General features: G+C 41.7%; 1 protein-coding gene across 4 annotated transcripts in view; it reads right to left on the bottom strand.

The window, feature by feature from the left end:
- Positions 1-10852, bottom strand: part of LOC133771939 (putative COBW domain-containing protein 7) — a 57330-nt gene extending 46478 nt beyond the window's left edge. For 2 of the 4 annotated variants that reach the window (XM_062208375.1, XM_062208376.1), the window contains exons 1-4: positions 10610-10852; positions 6735-6821; positions 4014-4110; positions 1838-1929 (exon numbers count right to left, since the gene is read on the bottom strand). In XM_062208375.1, the coding sequence (XP_062064359.1) occupies positions 1838-1929; positions 4014-4110; positions 6735-6821; positions 10610-10763 (430 nt within the window). In that variant the 5' untranslated portion in view covers positions 10764-10852. Of the gene's footprint in view, positions 1-1837; positions 1930-4013; positions 4111-6734; positions 6822-10439; positions 10540-10609 lie in introns of those variants that run through there. The other 2 variants (XM_062208378.1, XM_062208377.1) reach the window with 2 other exon arrangements.
- Between the last annotated feature and the right edge of the window lie 5339 nt (positions 10853-16191).

Here is a 16191-nt window from a genome sequence, read left to right as displayed (position 1 = left end):
GAAACAAGAGTTTTTCTCTATGAAGACGCAGAAACGGCCACAATGAAAAAATTATTTGCTGGGGCCGGCGCTGTGGCATAGTGGGTAAAGCCGCCACCTGCAGTGCTGGCATCCCATGTGGGTGCTGGTTCAAGTCCTGGCTGCTCAGCTTCCAATCCAGCTCCCTGCTATGGCCTGGGAAAGCAGTAGAAGATGGCCCAAATCCTTGGGCCCCTGCACGCATGTGGGAGGTCCAGAAGAAGCTCCTGGCTTCAGATCAGCACAGCTCCAGCCACTGCAGCCATCTGGGGAGTAAACCAGCAGATGGAAGACCTCTCTCTCTCTGCCTCTGCCTCTCTGTAATGCTGCCTTTCAAACAAATAAATAAATCTTTAAAAAAATTACTTGCTATTTCAAAAAATGGCATACATTTTTTTCTGATTTATCAGATTCTAGTTACTTTAACATTTAACTTTAACTAATACTAGTCCACGTGCTATCATTAGAAACATCTATCAGAAAAGCACAAAAAGCCTGGCCTACTCTAAGGACCAAAGCAGCTGCAATTCAATACTGTTTTGCAAACATGGAGACAACGTGATTATGTAACACCTTTTTTTAAATTTTTTTATTTTTGACAGGCAGAGTGGACAGTGAGAGAGAGAGAGAGACAGAGAGAAAGGTCTTCCTTTGCTGTTGGTTCACCCTCTAATGGCCGCCGCGGTAGCGCGCTGCGGCCTGCGCACCATGCTGATCCGAAGGCAGGAGCCAGGTGCTTCTCCTGGTCTCCCATGGGGTGCAGGGCCCAAGGACTTGGGTCATCCTCCACTGCACTCCCTGGCCACAGCAGAGAGCTGGCCTGGAAGAGGGGCAACCGGAACAGGATCGGTGCCCCGACCGGGACTAGAACCCGGTGTGCCGGCGCCGCAAGGCAGAGGATTAGCCTGTTGAGCCACGGCGCCGGCCTATGTAACACCTTTAATTACAGTAGGCAATGGTTACATTTGAACCCTCCACATACTTCAATATTTGTCTTGGACCACCCTGGTCCTTTCAGAAAATTACTCCCAAATACATTAATATAGTTTTACAAATCAGCCCAATGCCATAAGAAAGAGAGAGAGTTCGAGTCACACTCATGGAATAAGCACTAAATGTTATGAAAATTGAGAATAAAGATTTTACCTAAAAATTAGGGGAAAATAATCAGACAGTAAAGTTTGATTTTGGTAAGAAGGTAACAGAAATCTATTCTTTGAAAAAGGTAAACTTCATGTAACTTTCAAAGTTAAGTTCAGATGTATCTCTAACTGTATGCACAATTATTAATTCACACTAATAAAATGACCCATTGGTTTGATTTCACTGTGTATTCTTTGATACCTTATGAAAACACTCAAAAATAAAATAACTTCAATTTTAACAGTAGAAAATCAAGATGCTAACAATAATATGAAAGGAATAAGTATTGGTATTTAAGTCCAAAAGGCTTCATTTCTTCATGATCTTCTGAAGAAGCTGAATTAGCAAGTTAACAGAAATAAAGTCTCTAACCAACTGTATATTTAGAATGTTTCCACTTTTCCTAACCTTACATATTTTTAACAAATTCTGTTCTTACCAATAACTCTAAGTTAATCAATAAAACTTCAAATTCTATTAACAGTTTAAAAGCACCAAGAAGTCCTGTAATCATCATTCACCTGTAATGACAACCCTGAATATTCTCTTTTGAACCAAAAGAAATTTTAAATCCGAAGTAAAGCTTTAATACTCATTTTAGACATTATTCTAATACGTCTCTTGAAAATGAAAAACAACTATATTTGGGTTATTAATAAATAATGCCACTTCTTACCAGGATCTGCTAACCCAGTGGTCTCTAACAATATGTAATCAAATTTCCCCTTCCTCTGCATTAAATTCTCAATAGCTCGAATGCCATTGTCCCTGGAAAATATCAAACATAATACATAATTGATTACCTGAATATTTTTAAGTAATCATTAGAAAAAGTTCTAAATATATTAAATAGCCCAACAATAACATATCTTTAGGCACATAAAAAATTTAACTCCTTCCTAAGCTTCTAACAAAACTTTGCTTGTCCAATATTTACCAAGCATCTAGAAGAAACAAGCACCCACAATGATAGGTAAAAAGAAATATATGATGAACTAATACTTTATTAAAATTAAAAACAGAGGGAACTTTATGAAACTAATGTCACAGTCATACTGGTTATTTTTAGAGTTTTATAAAAGGAAAAAACCAACAAACACTGATGATAAAATATAGTAACTACAAAAGTTTAAGGTAATAGCTAAAGGAACACTATCACTAAATATCATTTGATTCTATTCTGAACTATGATGCAAGGTTTAATTTCCTTTTTTCCTTAAAATATCAAAAGTAAAAGAAAATACTTAATGGATTTTATTTTGATTTTCCAAGAAATTGTTAGGATTTTATCGTTTCTAGTACATTTGACTCAGAGGCAAACACCTAAGGTAGTAAATGATGTAGAAAAAATGGAATTCACTATAACACTCAAAGTCAATGGCCAGGGCCGGCGTGTGGTGTAGTGGGTTAAGCCACCGCCTACAGTGCCAGCATCCCATATGGGAGCTGGTTCATGTCCACTTCCAATCCAGTTCTCTGTTATGGCCTGGGAAAGCAGTAGAAGACGGCCCAAGTCCTTGGGCCCCTGTACCCGCGTGGGGGACCCTAAAGAAGCTCCTGGCTTCTGACTTCAGATCAACGTAGCTCTGCCCATTGTGGCCATCTGGGGGAATGAACCAGCGGATGGAAGACCCCTCTCTCTTTCTATCTCTGCCACTCCTCCTCTCTGGGTGTAACTCTGACTTTCAAGTAAATAAATAAATCTTTTAAAAAAAAAGTCAATGGCCTAATGAACACAACAGGCATTCTATCTCAAAACTTAACTGGCCGGCGCCGTGGCTCAACAGGCTAATCCTCTGCCTGCGGCAACGGCACCCCAGGTTCTAGTCCCAGTCAGGCCGCCGGATTCTGTCCCAGTTGCCCCTCTTTCAGTCCAGCTCTCTGCTGTGGCCCGGGAAGGCAGTGGAGGATGGCCCAAGTGCTTGGGCCCTGCACCCACACGGGAGACTAAGGAGAAGCACCTGGCTCCTGGCTTTGGATCAGCACGGTACACCGGCTGCAGCGCACCAGCTGCAGTGGCCATTGGAGGGTGAACCAACAGTAAAGGAAGACCTTTCTCTCTGTCTGTCTCTCTCACTATCCACTCTGCCTGTCAAAAAATAAAAATAAAAAAACTTGACTATCACCACGGGAACATAATGTAACGTTTTTCTCCTTTTGACAGTCATTTATTTCTGTTTTTTGAAGGGCTTGAATGGTAAATAGTTGGAAATAAGACCAAAAATTTACTAAATTCAAAATAACCACATTTTTACATAGGAAACTTCTACATACAAGAGATCATTAATTAAATAAACACTGACATCAAAAACAATAGAGACAGGCCTATGGCCCAGTGGTTAAAACGTTGCTTGGAATACCCAAGCCTGTACTGAGCCCCAGCTCCACTCCTAATTCCAGTTTCCTGTGAATATGCACCCTGGGAGACAGCAGGTGACAGCTGAAGTAGTCAGGCCCAAGCCACCCACTTGAGAGACCCAGATTGACTTCCTGGCTCCTGGTTTCAGTCTGACCAAGTCCTGTCTGTTTCTAGCATTTGGGGACACCCAGGGGATGAGAGATCTTATCTCTGTCTGCCTGTGGGTGTCTCTCTCTCCTTATACCCTTTAAATATAATTAAAATAAAGAAATAGAATTTTTTTTTTAAATTCAACAAATGGTTCAAAGCCTTAGTGCAAATTAAAAAAAAAAAAAGTGATAAAGACTCTTTAAGAAAATGAACCCTAATATATTTAATTTCTATTTGAAAATACAATGAAGCAAGTATAAGTTCAGGGAAACTACATAAGCAAATCAAAGCTGAAAATATAATCAGTAAATGTTTCTCAAAAACCAACAAACATATTCCTTACTTCACTGAGCAGCAGAGGCAACCATTTCCAAGTTCCAGCCATTCTTCATAGAGCTCCCCACCTTGGCTGATCGCTAAGGATTTCTCCACTGCACTTCCTGGAACAGTTAACAAGAAGCCCTCTTTAGCTTATGTTCACTAACCAACTCAAAGTAAGCCTGAGAATACTCATCAAGGGATCAGATTTCAAAGCAGAAATCACACTTTATAACTTTCATTCTATTCATGCAGCCCCAATGTTTAAATTATAGTACTCTAAGTTATTTTAGTTTCAATTTCTCTCCTTAAGAGGACTTAAGCTCCTAAAAAGGTAAATGAAAATTAATGAATACACCCTACTTCCTTTTTAGGCCTCTTAACTTGCCCACTCTTAGCTCTCAATAAAGTAGCCATAGGAAGGCATATTTTCTTGTCCATGTTAAGTGTTCTAGATGGACCAGGATATTTAGTTCTATATGCCCTTCATACTCTTCAGAGCATCTTAACTTTCTTTTCCTTTTCATTCTGCCTCTAAATTGTTTGTTTCTAGTAGACAGACAGGCAATGCAGTATTCCCAATATGAGTAAAAACCCTAGCTCATTCTGAGGAAGGTATATGGCCAGAGTTTCATATACTTATTCAAAATATAAACGTTTAGTCAAATACATCTAAGTATCCCAATAATGCTCATCTGCTTGTTATCATATAAGAGTGATTTTAAGTGTTTTACTTTTCCTCCAATAAGGCAACATTCCAAAGTCACAGAAGAACTCTAAATGTTCAGTAAAGCAAATGGCCAAAGGAAAAAAAGTAAGCAATTTTTCATTTCTGCATTTTTTGGTTCATATTTCAGTTAAATGATAATAAAGAGTTTTCCACAGGGTTGTTACAGAGTTCAGGCTACCCAGAATATTAATAAACAAACATAAAAGAAAGTACTGAGAATGCTATGAAGAAGTAACTATGAAAATGAGTCTGAAAAAATAGTAAGAAATAATAGTAAATGCAATCAGTGCACAATAAGAGGTCAGTTAATAATAATTAGGAATGCTACTAACAGAAATCTTAGTACTTCTGTGTTCTGTCTAGAAGAACTTTTTAGTTTATTGAGATCAGAAACCAAATTTAGTCTAGTGGTTAAGGTGCTGACATTACACACTGAAGTGCCTGGATTCAATTTGCAACTCCAGCTCCTGACTCTAGTTTCCTATCAATGTATACCTTGGGAAGCAGTGGTGATGGGTCAAGTTTCTTTTTTTTCTGTCTTTCTTTCTTTTTTTTTTTTTTTTTTTGACAGGAAGAGTTAGACAGTGAGAGAGAAAGAGAGACAGAGAGACAGAGAGAAAGGCCTTCCTTCCTTTGGTTCACCCCACAAATGGCCGCCACGGCTGGCACGCTGCGCCGATCTGAAGCCAGGAGCCAGGTGCTTCCTCCTGGTCTCCCTTGCGGGTGCAGGGCCCAAGCACTTGGGCCATCCTCCACTTCCCTCCTCGGCCACAGCAGAGTGCTTGACTGGAAGAGGAGCAACCAGGACAGAATCAGGCACCCCAACCGGGACTAGAACCCGGGGTGCTGGCGCCGCAGGCGAAGGATTAGCCAAGTGAGCCGCAGCGCTGGCCAGATGGTTCAAGTTAATTAGTCTCCCGACACCTCTGTGGAAGACACAGAATGTGCTCCTGGTACCTGGCTCCAGATCAGCCCTAGTCCAGCTGTTCTGGGCATCTGGTCAGCGAACCAACAAATGGGAGCCTTATTCATTTGTCTACCTGTCTCTTTCTTTCAGTGTATGTGTCTCTCATCTCTGCCTCTCAAATAAAATACAATTATTAAAAATTTTTTTCAAACGAAATCAATTTTAACACCGGGTTTCTCTTTAGGCTAATAAAAACTATGTCTTCTATTCATTTGCAACTGAAAAATAGAACATTTACAAGAAATACTCTGATAAGAAATTATATTTTTTGACCAAAAGTGAGCATTTATTAAAATTATACTTGTGAAGAACATCAACAAAAGTAATCAGAGTAGTGTGTCTAACACTGCTATAGAGATTTACCTACATCTTAGCATCAAGGGCAAAAAGTTAAAAATTGCATACATTTTTCCAGATATTTTAGCTACTTTAAAAAATGTTCTTAAGTTATTATCTGTTTCAGAGGATCAGAGGCAGAGCTAGTGGGACAGGGCACAGAGAGACAACGAAAGAGACAGCATGCACTTTATCTGCTGGTTCACTCCCCAAACACCTGCAATGGCTGGGACCTGGGTTGAAGCCAGGAGCCAAGAAGCAATCAAGGTGGCAGGAACCCAGTTACATGGGCCATCACCACTGCCTCTCATAGTCTGAACTAGCAAGAAGCTGGAGCCAGGAGCTGAAACTGGAAATCGAACCCAGGTACTCCAATATGGGATACATGTATCTTATCCATTAGGCTAAAGACCCAGTCCTTAACTTTAAAAAACAAAACAAAACAAAACAAAAACTTCAGTTTTAACTGTTTTGTAGGTAATAAACATTCAACAAAATAAACATAATTTTATAATTGAAGCATTTTTCAACTTTTGTGAGCTGTAATAAATAAACAGTCAATATAGAAAGAACTTTTCTGTTTTTTGCCAAAGCTTTCCACATCAACTTGCTCACATTACAGTACTTGGCATTTCACTGTTAAATATAAAACACCAGTGGAATAATCTGTATTACACATTCTTGCAACAAGACATTCATTGAACCCTACTTACCTTCCCCAAATTCATTTAAAATAACTGCTATTCTTTTACTATGTTGCTCCGTCAAAATATAGTTCAGAAGTGTTGTCTTCCCAGCACCTATAAAAATATATTTGTTTTAAATAACGAAACTCAAAACTAACTGTAAAGTCCCAAAAAAATACAGAGCCCTAGTGTTTTTAAGAATTTACAAGTTATCTTTCATACACTTCTATTAGAAGATTAAATGATCCTTTAAAAACTATTATAAATGTTTTATGTAGATATAAAATTTTATGTTTATAAATACTCCTACAAGCAGATTCAATTTCTCTTCAACCTAATATGCCTTCTTTATAATTTATAAGCAACGTAAGGATTTCTAAATTTCCTATTAAATGAAGAATTAATAAAGTATTGTCTTCCAAAGATATTCATATAGTTTATAAAGCATAAAATATTTAAATCTCCTTAAATGATGACAATGTTTCTGGATCACAAATATATGTTTTACTTCTCTAAAATTTATATAGAAGATTATCAGTTGCATTAAAATCCAACATTAACCATACACAAATTCAGACTGACTATATGGTTACTTTTAGTGTGGTTAAAACAATCTATAAAGTTGATTTTATGAAATAGGGAACCAAGGTAGGAGGTGTTAGCAATGGATAGAATATTCAGTTTCAGAAAATTCCCAAAGCTACTCTAAATTTCATCCAGTAGGTGGCGTATTAAACCTAATAAGTTAATCTCAAGTAGCAAAACATCTGTTATGTGATTCATAAATATCAAAGTTCAAAGAGGCAAAAAAGAAAACTAATTGCTTGGAAGAAGTTCAAGTGTATGAACTTATCATGTATTTATCTATTTTTCAGTTGCTAGATATTTGGGTTCTTTCCAGTGTTTTCTATCACGAACAGCACTGCTAAAAACTTTGCAGGTAGTTTATACATTTTCTAAAATACATTTGCAAAGTCTCCATGTTATAACTAGGGGATTTATTGAGTACTAGGATTTTAATATAGTCAATACCTTTAGGTCATACTCCTTTAAAAATCTTTTGAAGAAATGAAGGCTTACATTGAGAGCTTTTTTTTAGCAAGCTCACAATTAGAACGAAGGTGATATACAGAACAGAGGGACAGACTTTAAGAAGACAGGACAATGAGATTCTTGAAACTAGGCCAAGCGTGCCTCAGAGGCTCTGAACATGAGTGGTGCACAATGCAGTGACTGAAAAAAATGAGTGGATGTAAGAAAACTAATGAAAGAATGATTAGGCCTCAATGCTCATAATTAGTCATATTACAAAGACAACAGGCTTTCAGACAATTCATTCATTCAAAAGCATCTATTAGGAAGAATTTATGCTGGGCCTTGATGAAAAGCAAACAAGTGCAAAGACAGTCTCAGCCTTGATATAGCTTAGAAATATTAAGGGAGTGAGAGATTAATTCAGACAAAGCTACAATTACATAACAGGATTCAAGAAAAGATGTACAAGATACTATGGAGAAACTAAGAGACTTCTAGCCAGAGTAGCAACATTAAAAAATGGATTCCAGGCCGGCGCCCGGCTCACTAGGCTAATCCTCCGCCTTGCGGCGCTGGCACACGGGGTTCTAGTCCCGGTCGGGGCGCCAGAGTCTATCCCGGTTGCCCCTCTTCCAGGCCAGTTCTCTGCTGTGGCCAGGGAGTGCAGTGGAGGATGGCCCAAGTCCTTGGGTCCTGCACCCCATGGGAGACCAGGATAGGCACCTGGCTCCTGCCATCGGATCAGCGCGGTGCGCCGGCCGCAGCGTGCCTACCGCAGCGGCCATTGGAGGGTGAACCAACGGCAAAAAGGAAGACCTTTCTCTCTGTCTCTCTCTCACTGTCCACTCTGCCTGTCAAAAAAAAAAAAAAAATGGATTCCAAGGAGCTAAGATATTAAATATAATTCAACGTGCTGGGCCACAGTTGGTCAAGAAAGAGAGACTGACAAAATCCACATGATACAAGACTTCTTAATTCATGTTAAGGGATCTGAAATTTAATTTGAATAGGAGGCACTAAAGGGTGTTTTATAAACCATATGACATTTATAGAGAGCTAACATATAGAAAACACAATAAAGAATAGCAAGACTCAAAGCTAGCAGGCTCTTAGTGTGTGTACGTGGTTTTGGTTACATTCAGTAAGATGTTTGAAGAACATCAAATAGAACTATATGGGTGTGAGGCTAAAGGATGGAGAACAGACTTAAAAAGAAGCCAGAGAACAGAAATATCAAATAACAACATAACAGGAGCCAACTGAATAGTAATTTCTTTTCTTTTTTTTTTTTTTTTTTTGACAGGCAGAGTGGACAGTGAGAGAGAGACAGAGAGAAAGGTCTTCCTTTGCCGTTGGTTCACCCTCCAATGGCCGCCGTGGCCGGTGCACCGCGCTGATCCGAAGCCAGGAGCCAGGTGCTTCCTCTTGAGCTCCCATGGGGTGCAGGGCCCAAGCACTTGGGCCATCCTCCACTGCACTCCCGGGCCATAGCAAAGAGCTGGCCTGGAAGAGGGGCAACCGGGACAGAATCCGGTGCCCCGACCGGGACTAGAACCCCGTATGCCAGTGCTGCAAGGCGGAGGATTAGCCTATTGAGCCACAGCACCGGCCCTGAATAGTAATTGAAAAAGAGAAAACAGCCAAGGATAAGAAGTGAAACTATCCCCTAAATAGAGCAACAGGAAGGCTCCCAGCGTAAGTCTTCATTCTTGAGCTTCAAGCCTTACTTCCAATATTCTGCTGAGCAAAACCGGGAAGACCAGAGGGGCATGGCCAAAATATACCATCTCAGACAAAGAACGTGATCAACTTCTCAGTGAAGCGGCCACTGCATTACAATGGGAAAATGCCAAAAAACAGTTATTTTATAAAATTAGTCCTGAGGAAAAACGGAAATAAACATACAGTCTCAACAAAGAAAAAAAGAGAAGGGGGAGGGAGCATCAGTGATTTAATTCTCATTTTTATATAAAAGACCCTCAGGTGTCCCAAATCCATACTTGTCTCTAACAGCATCTAGGAATAGTATTAGTTCCTCGAAACAGTATTACTCTAGCTACATCTCTTAACTTTTTCCGCATTTTTAATACAGTTCTGTATTTATTCTAGCCCTGCTACTTAACTGCACGGTTTTAAAACAGTTCTCAAACTTTCCCAACGAAGACTCTCTGGTGTGAGGACATAAACTGCGTTTCGGGAAGCCCTACCAGGTTCTTAACACCTGGTTTCAGGTAGCTCTGTGCTTTCCCAAATGTCTTCAGTTTGAGACACAGTCCTGCAGGAGGGATTTTAATTGTATCCTTACTCTTTCTCCCATAGCTATCCGCAAACTGACTTCAAAAATAAATAAATAAATAACCCGAGATAGGAGTGTGTACTTCCCACCATCGGCTGCTCGAGCGTGGAGAATCTCTTGAGGAACCCCTATTTGTCGGGCTTTTAACAGCCAGGGCCCCTTTAAGGGCAACAGACCTAGTAGGTAGGTGTCCTGCCCGCACCTTGCAGAAGAGAAAACAAGCTCAGACAGGTGATCGATAGAATTTCATGTTCAGGTGAGAGCAGACGAACTTCAGAAGCGTAAGGCGACTTGCCAGAGGTCACAAGGATAATTAGGGGCACTAACTATTGCAAGTGGCAACAGTCTGATTTCAAAACGTAGGGCTAACTTTCCGTCTAACTTGCGAAATGTGAACCTACCGCGGACGGCTCTGGACATCACAGGCAACCCACGAGGAGCAAGGGACCCAGGCCCTGCCTGGCAGACAACAGCTCTCGGCCAGGAGGCCACAGTGCCGAGGGGACAAAAGGCACCGGCAGCCCCCCAAATCCCCAGGTCACGGCATTTTCTGACCGGGATGGTTAGTTACCTAAATACCCTGTGATAATTGTGACTGGGATCTTGGCGCCGGGGCCATACTGTTCCTCCTCCTCCCCTCGCTTCGCCTCAATGGGAACCAACTCAGGACAATCCTCCTCCGCATGTTCCTCTTCCTCATCCACAGCTCTCACAGCCTGTAACATCTCCGACCTGCAGCCGGAGTCCAAGAGCTGGGTCCAAGTCCGAGGCCGCAGCGGCGCGCGCGGAGCACTCGCTGCCAGGCCCGAGCCAGACGTCATCACACCGCGACGCGTAGCCCCTCCCGTACCCGCCCCATTACCTGGGCTCCAGTACGGGTCCCCATGGCCACGCCCCCAGAGGAGCTAGGCACGCCCCTGTGGAAGCTAGTCCCGCCCTCGGGGCGTGTTCGCGGAACCTGAGCGACGCCGCGCGCGGTTGCTAGGGCGCTTCCACTGTGGCCCCCGCAGTCTCGATGGCTATTGGCTGTTGGTTAGGGACGAGGACGAGCTGGTTGGAACCTGGAGTAGGAGGCTCTCTATTAAAAACTTTAATTCATGAGGGAAAGAATGGAAGGTTGTAACACTACAATTTTAATAGTAGTTTTTCTACCTGAAAGGTAACAGGGAAACATAATATATATTTTTACAATATATATTATATACACTATATAATATATGTTATAAACAGTATATTATTATATATTATAAAATACATATTACACATTTGCTATAATATGTAATATTTGAGTATAATATTCATATTTGAATATAATACATATTCAAATTGTTACACACATTACTTTTATTTTTCTTTCTCTTTTTTTATCTGGACCTCAGGAAACCTGAGTTCATTCATCATATTCCTTGGTTTATGACACTCCCTCTTGCCTAACTGATGAAGAGCATTCCTTTATATTTATATGTGTGTTATCAGTGGGCTCTTTGGCTTCATCCCTAACCCAAGAACATCACAGTAAGTTACACCTCCCTTTGTGCCCCTCCGCTATCCCAAGCCTAGTCTCTCCCCCAGGATAGCAACCTCAGCATGAATTGGTTGCTGATTACTACCACTCTTCTGTTTAGTTTATCACTTTTGTATATATTTAGACAATACGCTGCTTAATTTTGCTTGTTTTTGAATTTCAGGAAAAGAATACAGTATGTAATCTCCTGAGGGTTTGCTCTGTTTTTCAACTCCGCTGCTGTATTATATTCCCTGTGTGACTGTACAGCAATTTGTTTTTCCATTTCCTGTCAATTGTTTTCAGTTTCACTCTAACAAACTGGGCGGCCGTGACCATTTTTCCAGGTGTATGTGTGCTCCAGTTTCTCTTGTACATCTAAGTAGGAGGGGAATTGCTGGGTCTTAGGCAATACAAATGCTGCACTTTACAAGGTAATGTGCAATTGTTCTTTCAAAATACAAAATTTAAAATATACTTCCTCAAAAACTAAAAAAAAAGAAAGGGAGAAGGAAAGAAGGTGGGAGGGGAGGAGAGGGGACAAAAAGGGAGGGAAGAAGGAAAGGGATAGCATTATGTTCTCAGAATTGTGTCTACAAAGCACATTGAATCTGTTAAAAATTAAAACTAAAAATTTTTTAAAAATACAAACTTGTACAAATGCATACATTTCCCCAACACTGTATGAGACATCTCTTGATTTGTATGTGTGTCAATATTATCAGATGTTCATTTTTTACCAATCAGTTGAGTACAGCATAATACATCATTGTGCTCTTCATTTGCATTTCCTTGATTACTAACAAGTTGAGCATATCTTCATGTGTTTTGCCCATAAATTATTCTTAGGACAACCTTAGGAAGCGTAATTATCCCCCTTTTAATTTCTTTTTTACAGATTTATTTATTTACTTGAAGGTCAGAGTTACACAGGAGAGGCAGAGAGAGAGAGAGAGAGAGAGAGAGAGGGGTCTTCCATCTGCTGGTTCATTCCTCAGATGGCCGCAATGGCTGGAGCTGTGCCAATCCCAAGCCAGGAGCCAGTAGACTCCTCCGGGTCTCCCACGTGGGTGCAGGGGCCCAAGGACTTGGGCCATCCTCCACTGCTTTCCCAGGCCACAGCAGAGTCAGACAGGAAGTGGAACAGCCAGGACTCCAACCGGCAACCACTTGGCATGCTGGCACTACAGGTGGCGGCCTCACCCGCCACGCTGCATCGCCAGCCCCTACCCCCCTTTTAAACCTGAGGCAGAGTGATTAAATTATTTAGCCGAGTTAGAATATAAACTCTATCTGATGCAAAAGCCATATTTTTATTTTACAACATCCTGACACCAAATAAATGTTGACTTCTCCCTTCTCCATAAACGAAACTTCATGTTCTCCATTAGTTCTCCTTATGTGGATATTTATCTAGAAACTGTTCTTCGTTGTAGCTATCACACTTGTGGGACACAGCCGAGGGGAGAGATCCAGGGCTGCAGAGGAGCTTCTTACACTCAGAATCGGAGTGCGCTGCAGGCTCTGACAACAGATTCACAAACTAGCTCAAGAGAAGGTGAGGCAAAGGCCCAGAGCCTGGCGTTTGGTTCCCTTTATCTGAGGACAGATGCTGTGACTGACATCCCAAAACAGGTAGCGCTGAGCCCTGAGCACAGTGGTTCCCAGAGTTTTGGGTTTCGGGAAAGCCCAGGAACACTGGATTGTTCTACAAACTGAAAGTTGTCATTGCCCCCGCTGCCATCGCACTCTTCTCTTGGCGACCCTGCTGCGCTGCAATGCTGCTGCATGGAAGCTATTCATTCCAGTCTGGAGCACCTCCTCTACACATCTTTCAAATAAGTTCTTACACACTCCCTCACCCGGCTCTGGCTGAATGTTGTACAGACACCTCTCATTTCTCACGAAGAACAAGCTTTGTCCCGTGAGGCCTCTTCAAAGTAGCCAAAAGCATTGTTGTACAGAATGGAGCCTGTGTCAGAACGGGAGGAGTTTTCAACACTGGTCAAAAGTTAACGGGTGAACAAACAAAATGTGAGGAATAGATAAAGCAGAATAAATCCATACAATGAAAAATTATCTGAAAACAAGCAGTTGTAATACCAGCTATACATGAATGAATCTTAAAAACTTCATGGTGAGAAAAGCCATTCACTGAATCTTGACGTGAATGGGATGGGAGAGGGAGCAGAAGATGGGAGGGCTGCGGGTGGGAGGGAGGTTTCTCGGGGGGAAAGCCACTGTAATCCAAAAGCTGTACTTTGAAAATTTATATTAATTAAATAAAAGTTAAAAAAAAAAAAAAAAAGCTGGCACTGCGACTCACTTGGCTAATCCTCTGCCTGCGGCGCCAGCACCCCGGGTTCCAGTTACGGTTGTGGCTACTGATTCTGTCCCGGTTGCTCTTCTTCCAGTCCAGCTCTCTGCTGTGGCCTGGGAAGGCGGTGGAGGATGGTCCAAGTGCTTGGGCCCTGTACCCACATGGGAAACCAGGAGGAAGCGCCTGGATCCTGGCTTCAGATCTGCACAGCACCGGCTGTAGCAGCCATTTGGAGGGTGAACCAACGGAAAAAGAAGACCTTTCTCTCTGTCTCTCTCTCTCACTGTCTAACTCTGCCTGTCAAAGAAAGAAAGTTTTTTTTTTTTAAAAAAGGCATTCACACAGATCACATATGATTGTGATCTGTTTGATTGTATGATGTTGTTTGTTTACAAAGTCCACAATAGGCCCATCTTTAGAGACAGAAAGTAGATTCATGGTTCCCAGGGGCTTGGAGTAAGGGAGTGACTGCCAATGGATTCAGTGTTTCTTTTGGCAGTGATAAAAATATTCTAAAATTGAATATGGTGACAGTGGCACAACTCTGTGAACACACTAGAATTGTATCCTGCATAAGCTTTCTATCAATGTAGTTGTTATTACTACTCTGAGTGAAAGGCCTGTCTGTGCATCCAAATGTGGAGATGGCGCTATGCATTTGTTGGGAAGTGCTGTTTTCAGTAATTTTAAGTCCTGAACTTGGAGGTGAATATAACTTGGTAAATGCAACTTGGTAAAAGCTTTCTTCAAGGGCTGGCACTGTGGCACAGTGGGTTAAGCCACCATCTGCAGTGCCAGCATCCCATATGGGCACTGGATCGAGTCCAACTGCTCTGCCTCTGATCTTGCTCCCTGCTAATGACCTGGGAAAGCAGTGGAAGATGGCCCAAGTGCTTAGGCCCCTGCACTCATGTGGCAGACCCTGAGGAAGATCCTGGCTTTGGATCGGCCCAGCTCCAACCATTGCAGTCATTTGGAGAGTGAACCAGCAGATGGAAGATCTCTCTCTTCTCCCTCTGTCTTTCCCTCTCTAGTCTGTCCCGGTTGCCCCTCTTCCAGGCCAGCTCTCTGCTGTGGCCCGGGAGTGCAGTGGAGGATGGCCCAGGTCCTTGGGCCCTGCACCCGCATGGGAGACCAGGAAGAAGCACCTGGCTCCTGGCTTCAGATTGGCACAGCGCGCCGGCCGTAGAGTCCATTTGGGGGGGTGAACCAACGGAAGGAAGACCTTTCTGTCTCTCTCACTGTCTAACTCTGCCTGTCAAAAATAAATAAATAAATAAATAAATACAGAACTTAGCAGTTTGAAAAGGTGAGTGTTTTTATTTGCACAGGACTGTGACTTGTAAACTCATTTCTCCTTCGATTGCTGAGTATGACTCTTTTTAATTTTGACACATTGCCAGTTGTATCTATTCTGAATGAGACTTTGCCTTTGATTTTTAATTCAAAATGCCTTTTAAAAACTGTAGAAAAAAATTCCTAAGTATACTATGATGGAATCTATTACAGTTTCTAACATAGCTTAAAATTTCCTCCCCGTTTAGCTTTGCTATTTTGCTTATTCTCATTCAACTTATGGTAAAATAATAACAACAGTAATAAGAATATGTTGAACCCTTACCATCTGATAGGCGTCGTGGTAAAATAAACATGTTAAATGCATTATTTCATTTAACTCTTTCCAGGAAATAGTGTTATGTATGCCCATTTGATAGATGAGGAAGCAGAGGCTTACTACAGTTAAATATCTGGTTCAAGGTAACATGCTCAGTAAATGGTAGCCCTGTGGCTCAATCCAGATGTGCCTGACACTAAATTCCATGTGCTTTGAAACAATCCAGAGATCTACAAACATTTTCTGTAAAACCATATAGTAAATACTTTAGGCTTAACTGACCAAAAAGCTAATTTGAGCATATTGGGTAGATATTTGCTAATAAGAAAACAAATTTCTGTAAAGTTTGCAATTTGAATATCACAAAATCTTCAAGTCATGAAATAATAATTTTCTCTTAATTTTTTTTTATTTTTGACAGGCAGAGTTAGAGAGAGAGACAGAGAGAAAGGTCTTCCTTCCGTTGGTTCACCCCTCCAAATGGCCGCTACAGCCAGCACGCTGCGGCCAGGGCACCGTGCTGATCTGAGGCCAGGAGCCAGGTGCTTCCTCCTGGTCTCCCATGCGGGTGCAGGGCCCAAAGACTTGGGCCATCCTCCACTTCTTTTCTGGGCCACAGCAGAGAGCTGGACTGGAAGAGGAGCAACCAGGACAGAATCCAGCACCCCAACCGGGACTAGAACCTGGGGTGCTGGCGCCACAGGCGGAGGATTA

Source organism: Lepus europaeus, chromosome 12 (assembly GCF_033115175.1).
Source record: "Lepus europaeus isolate LE1 chromosome 12, mLepTim1.pri, whole genome shotgun sequence".
Lineage (NCBI taxonomy): Eukaryota > Metazoa > Chordata > Mammalia > Lagomorpha > Leporidae > Lepus > Lepus europaeus.
This window is presented reverse-complemented; position numbering and strand designations above follow the sequence as displayed.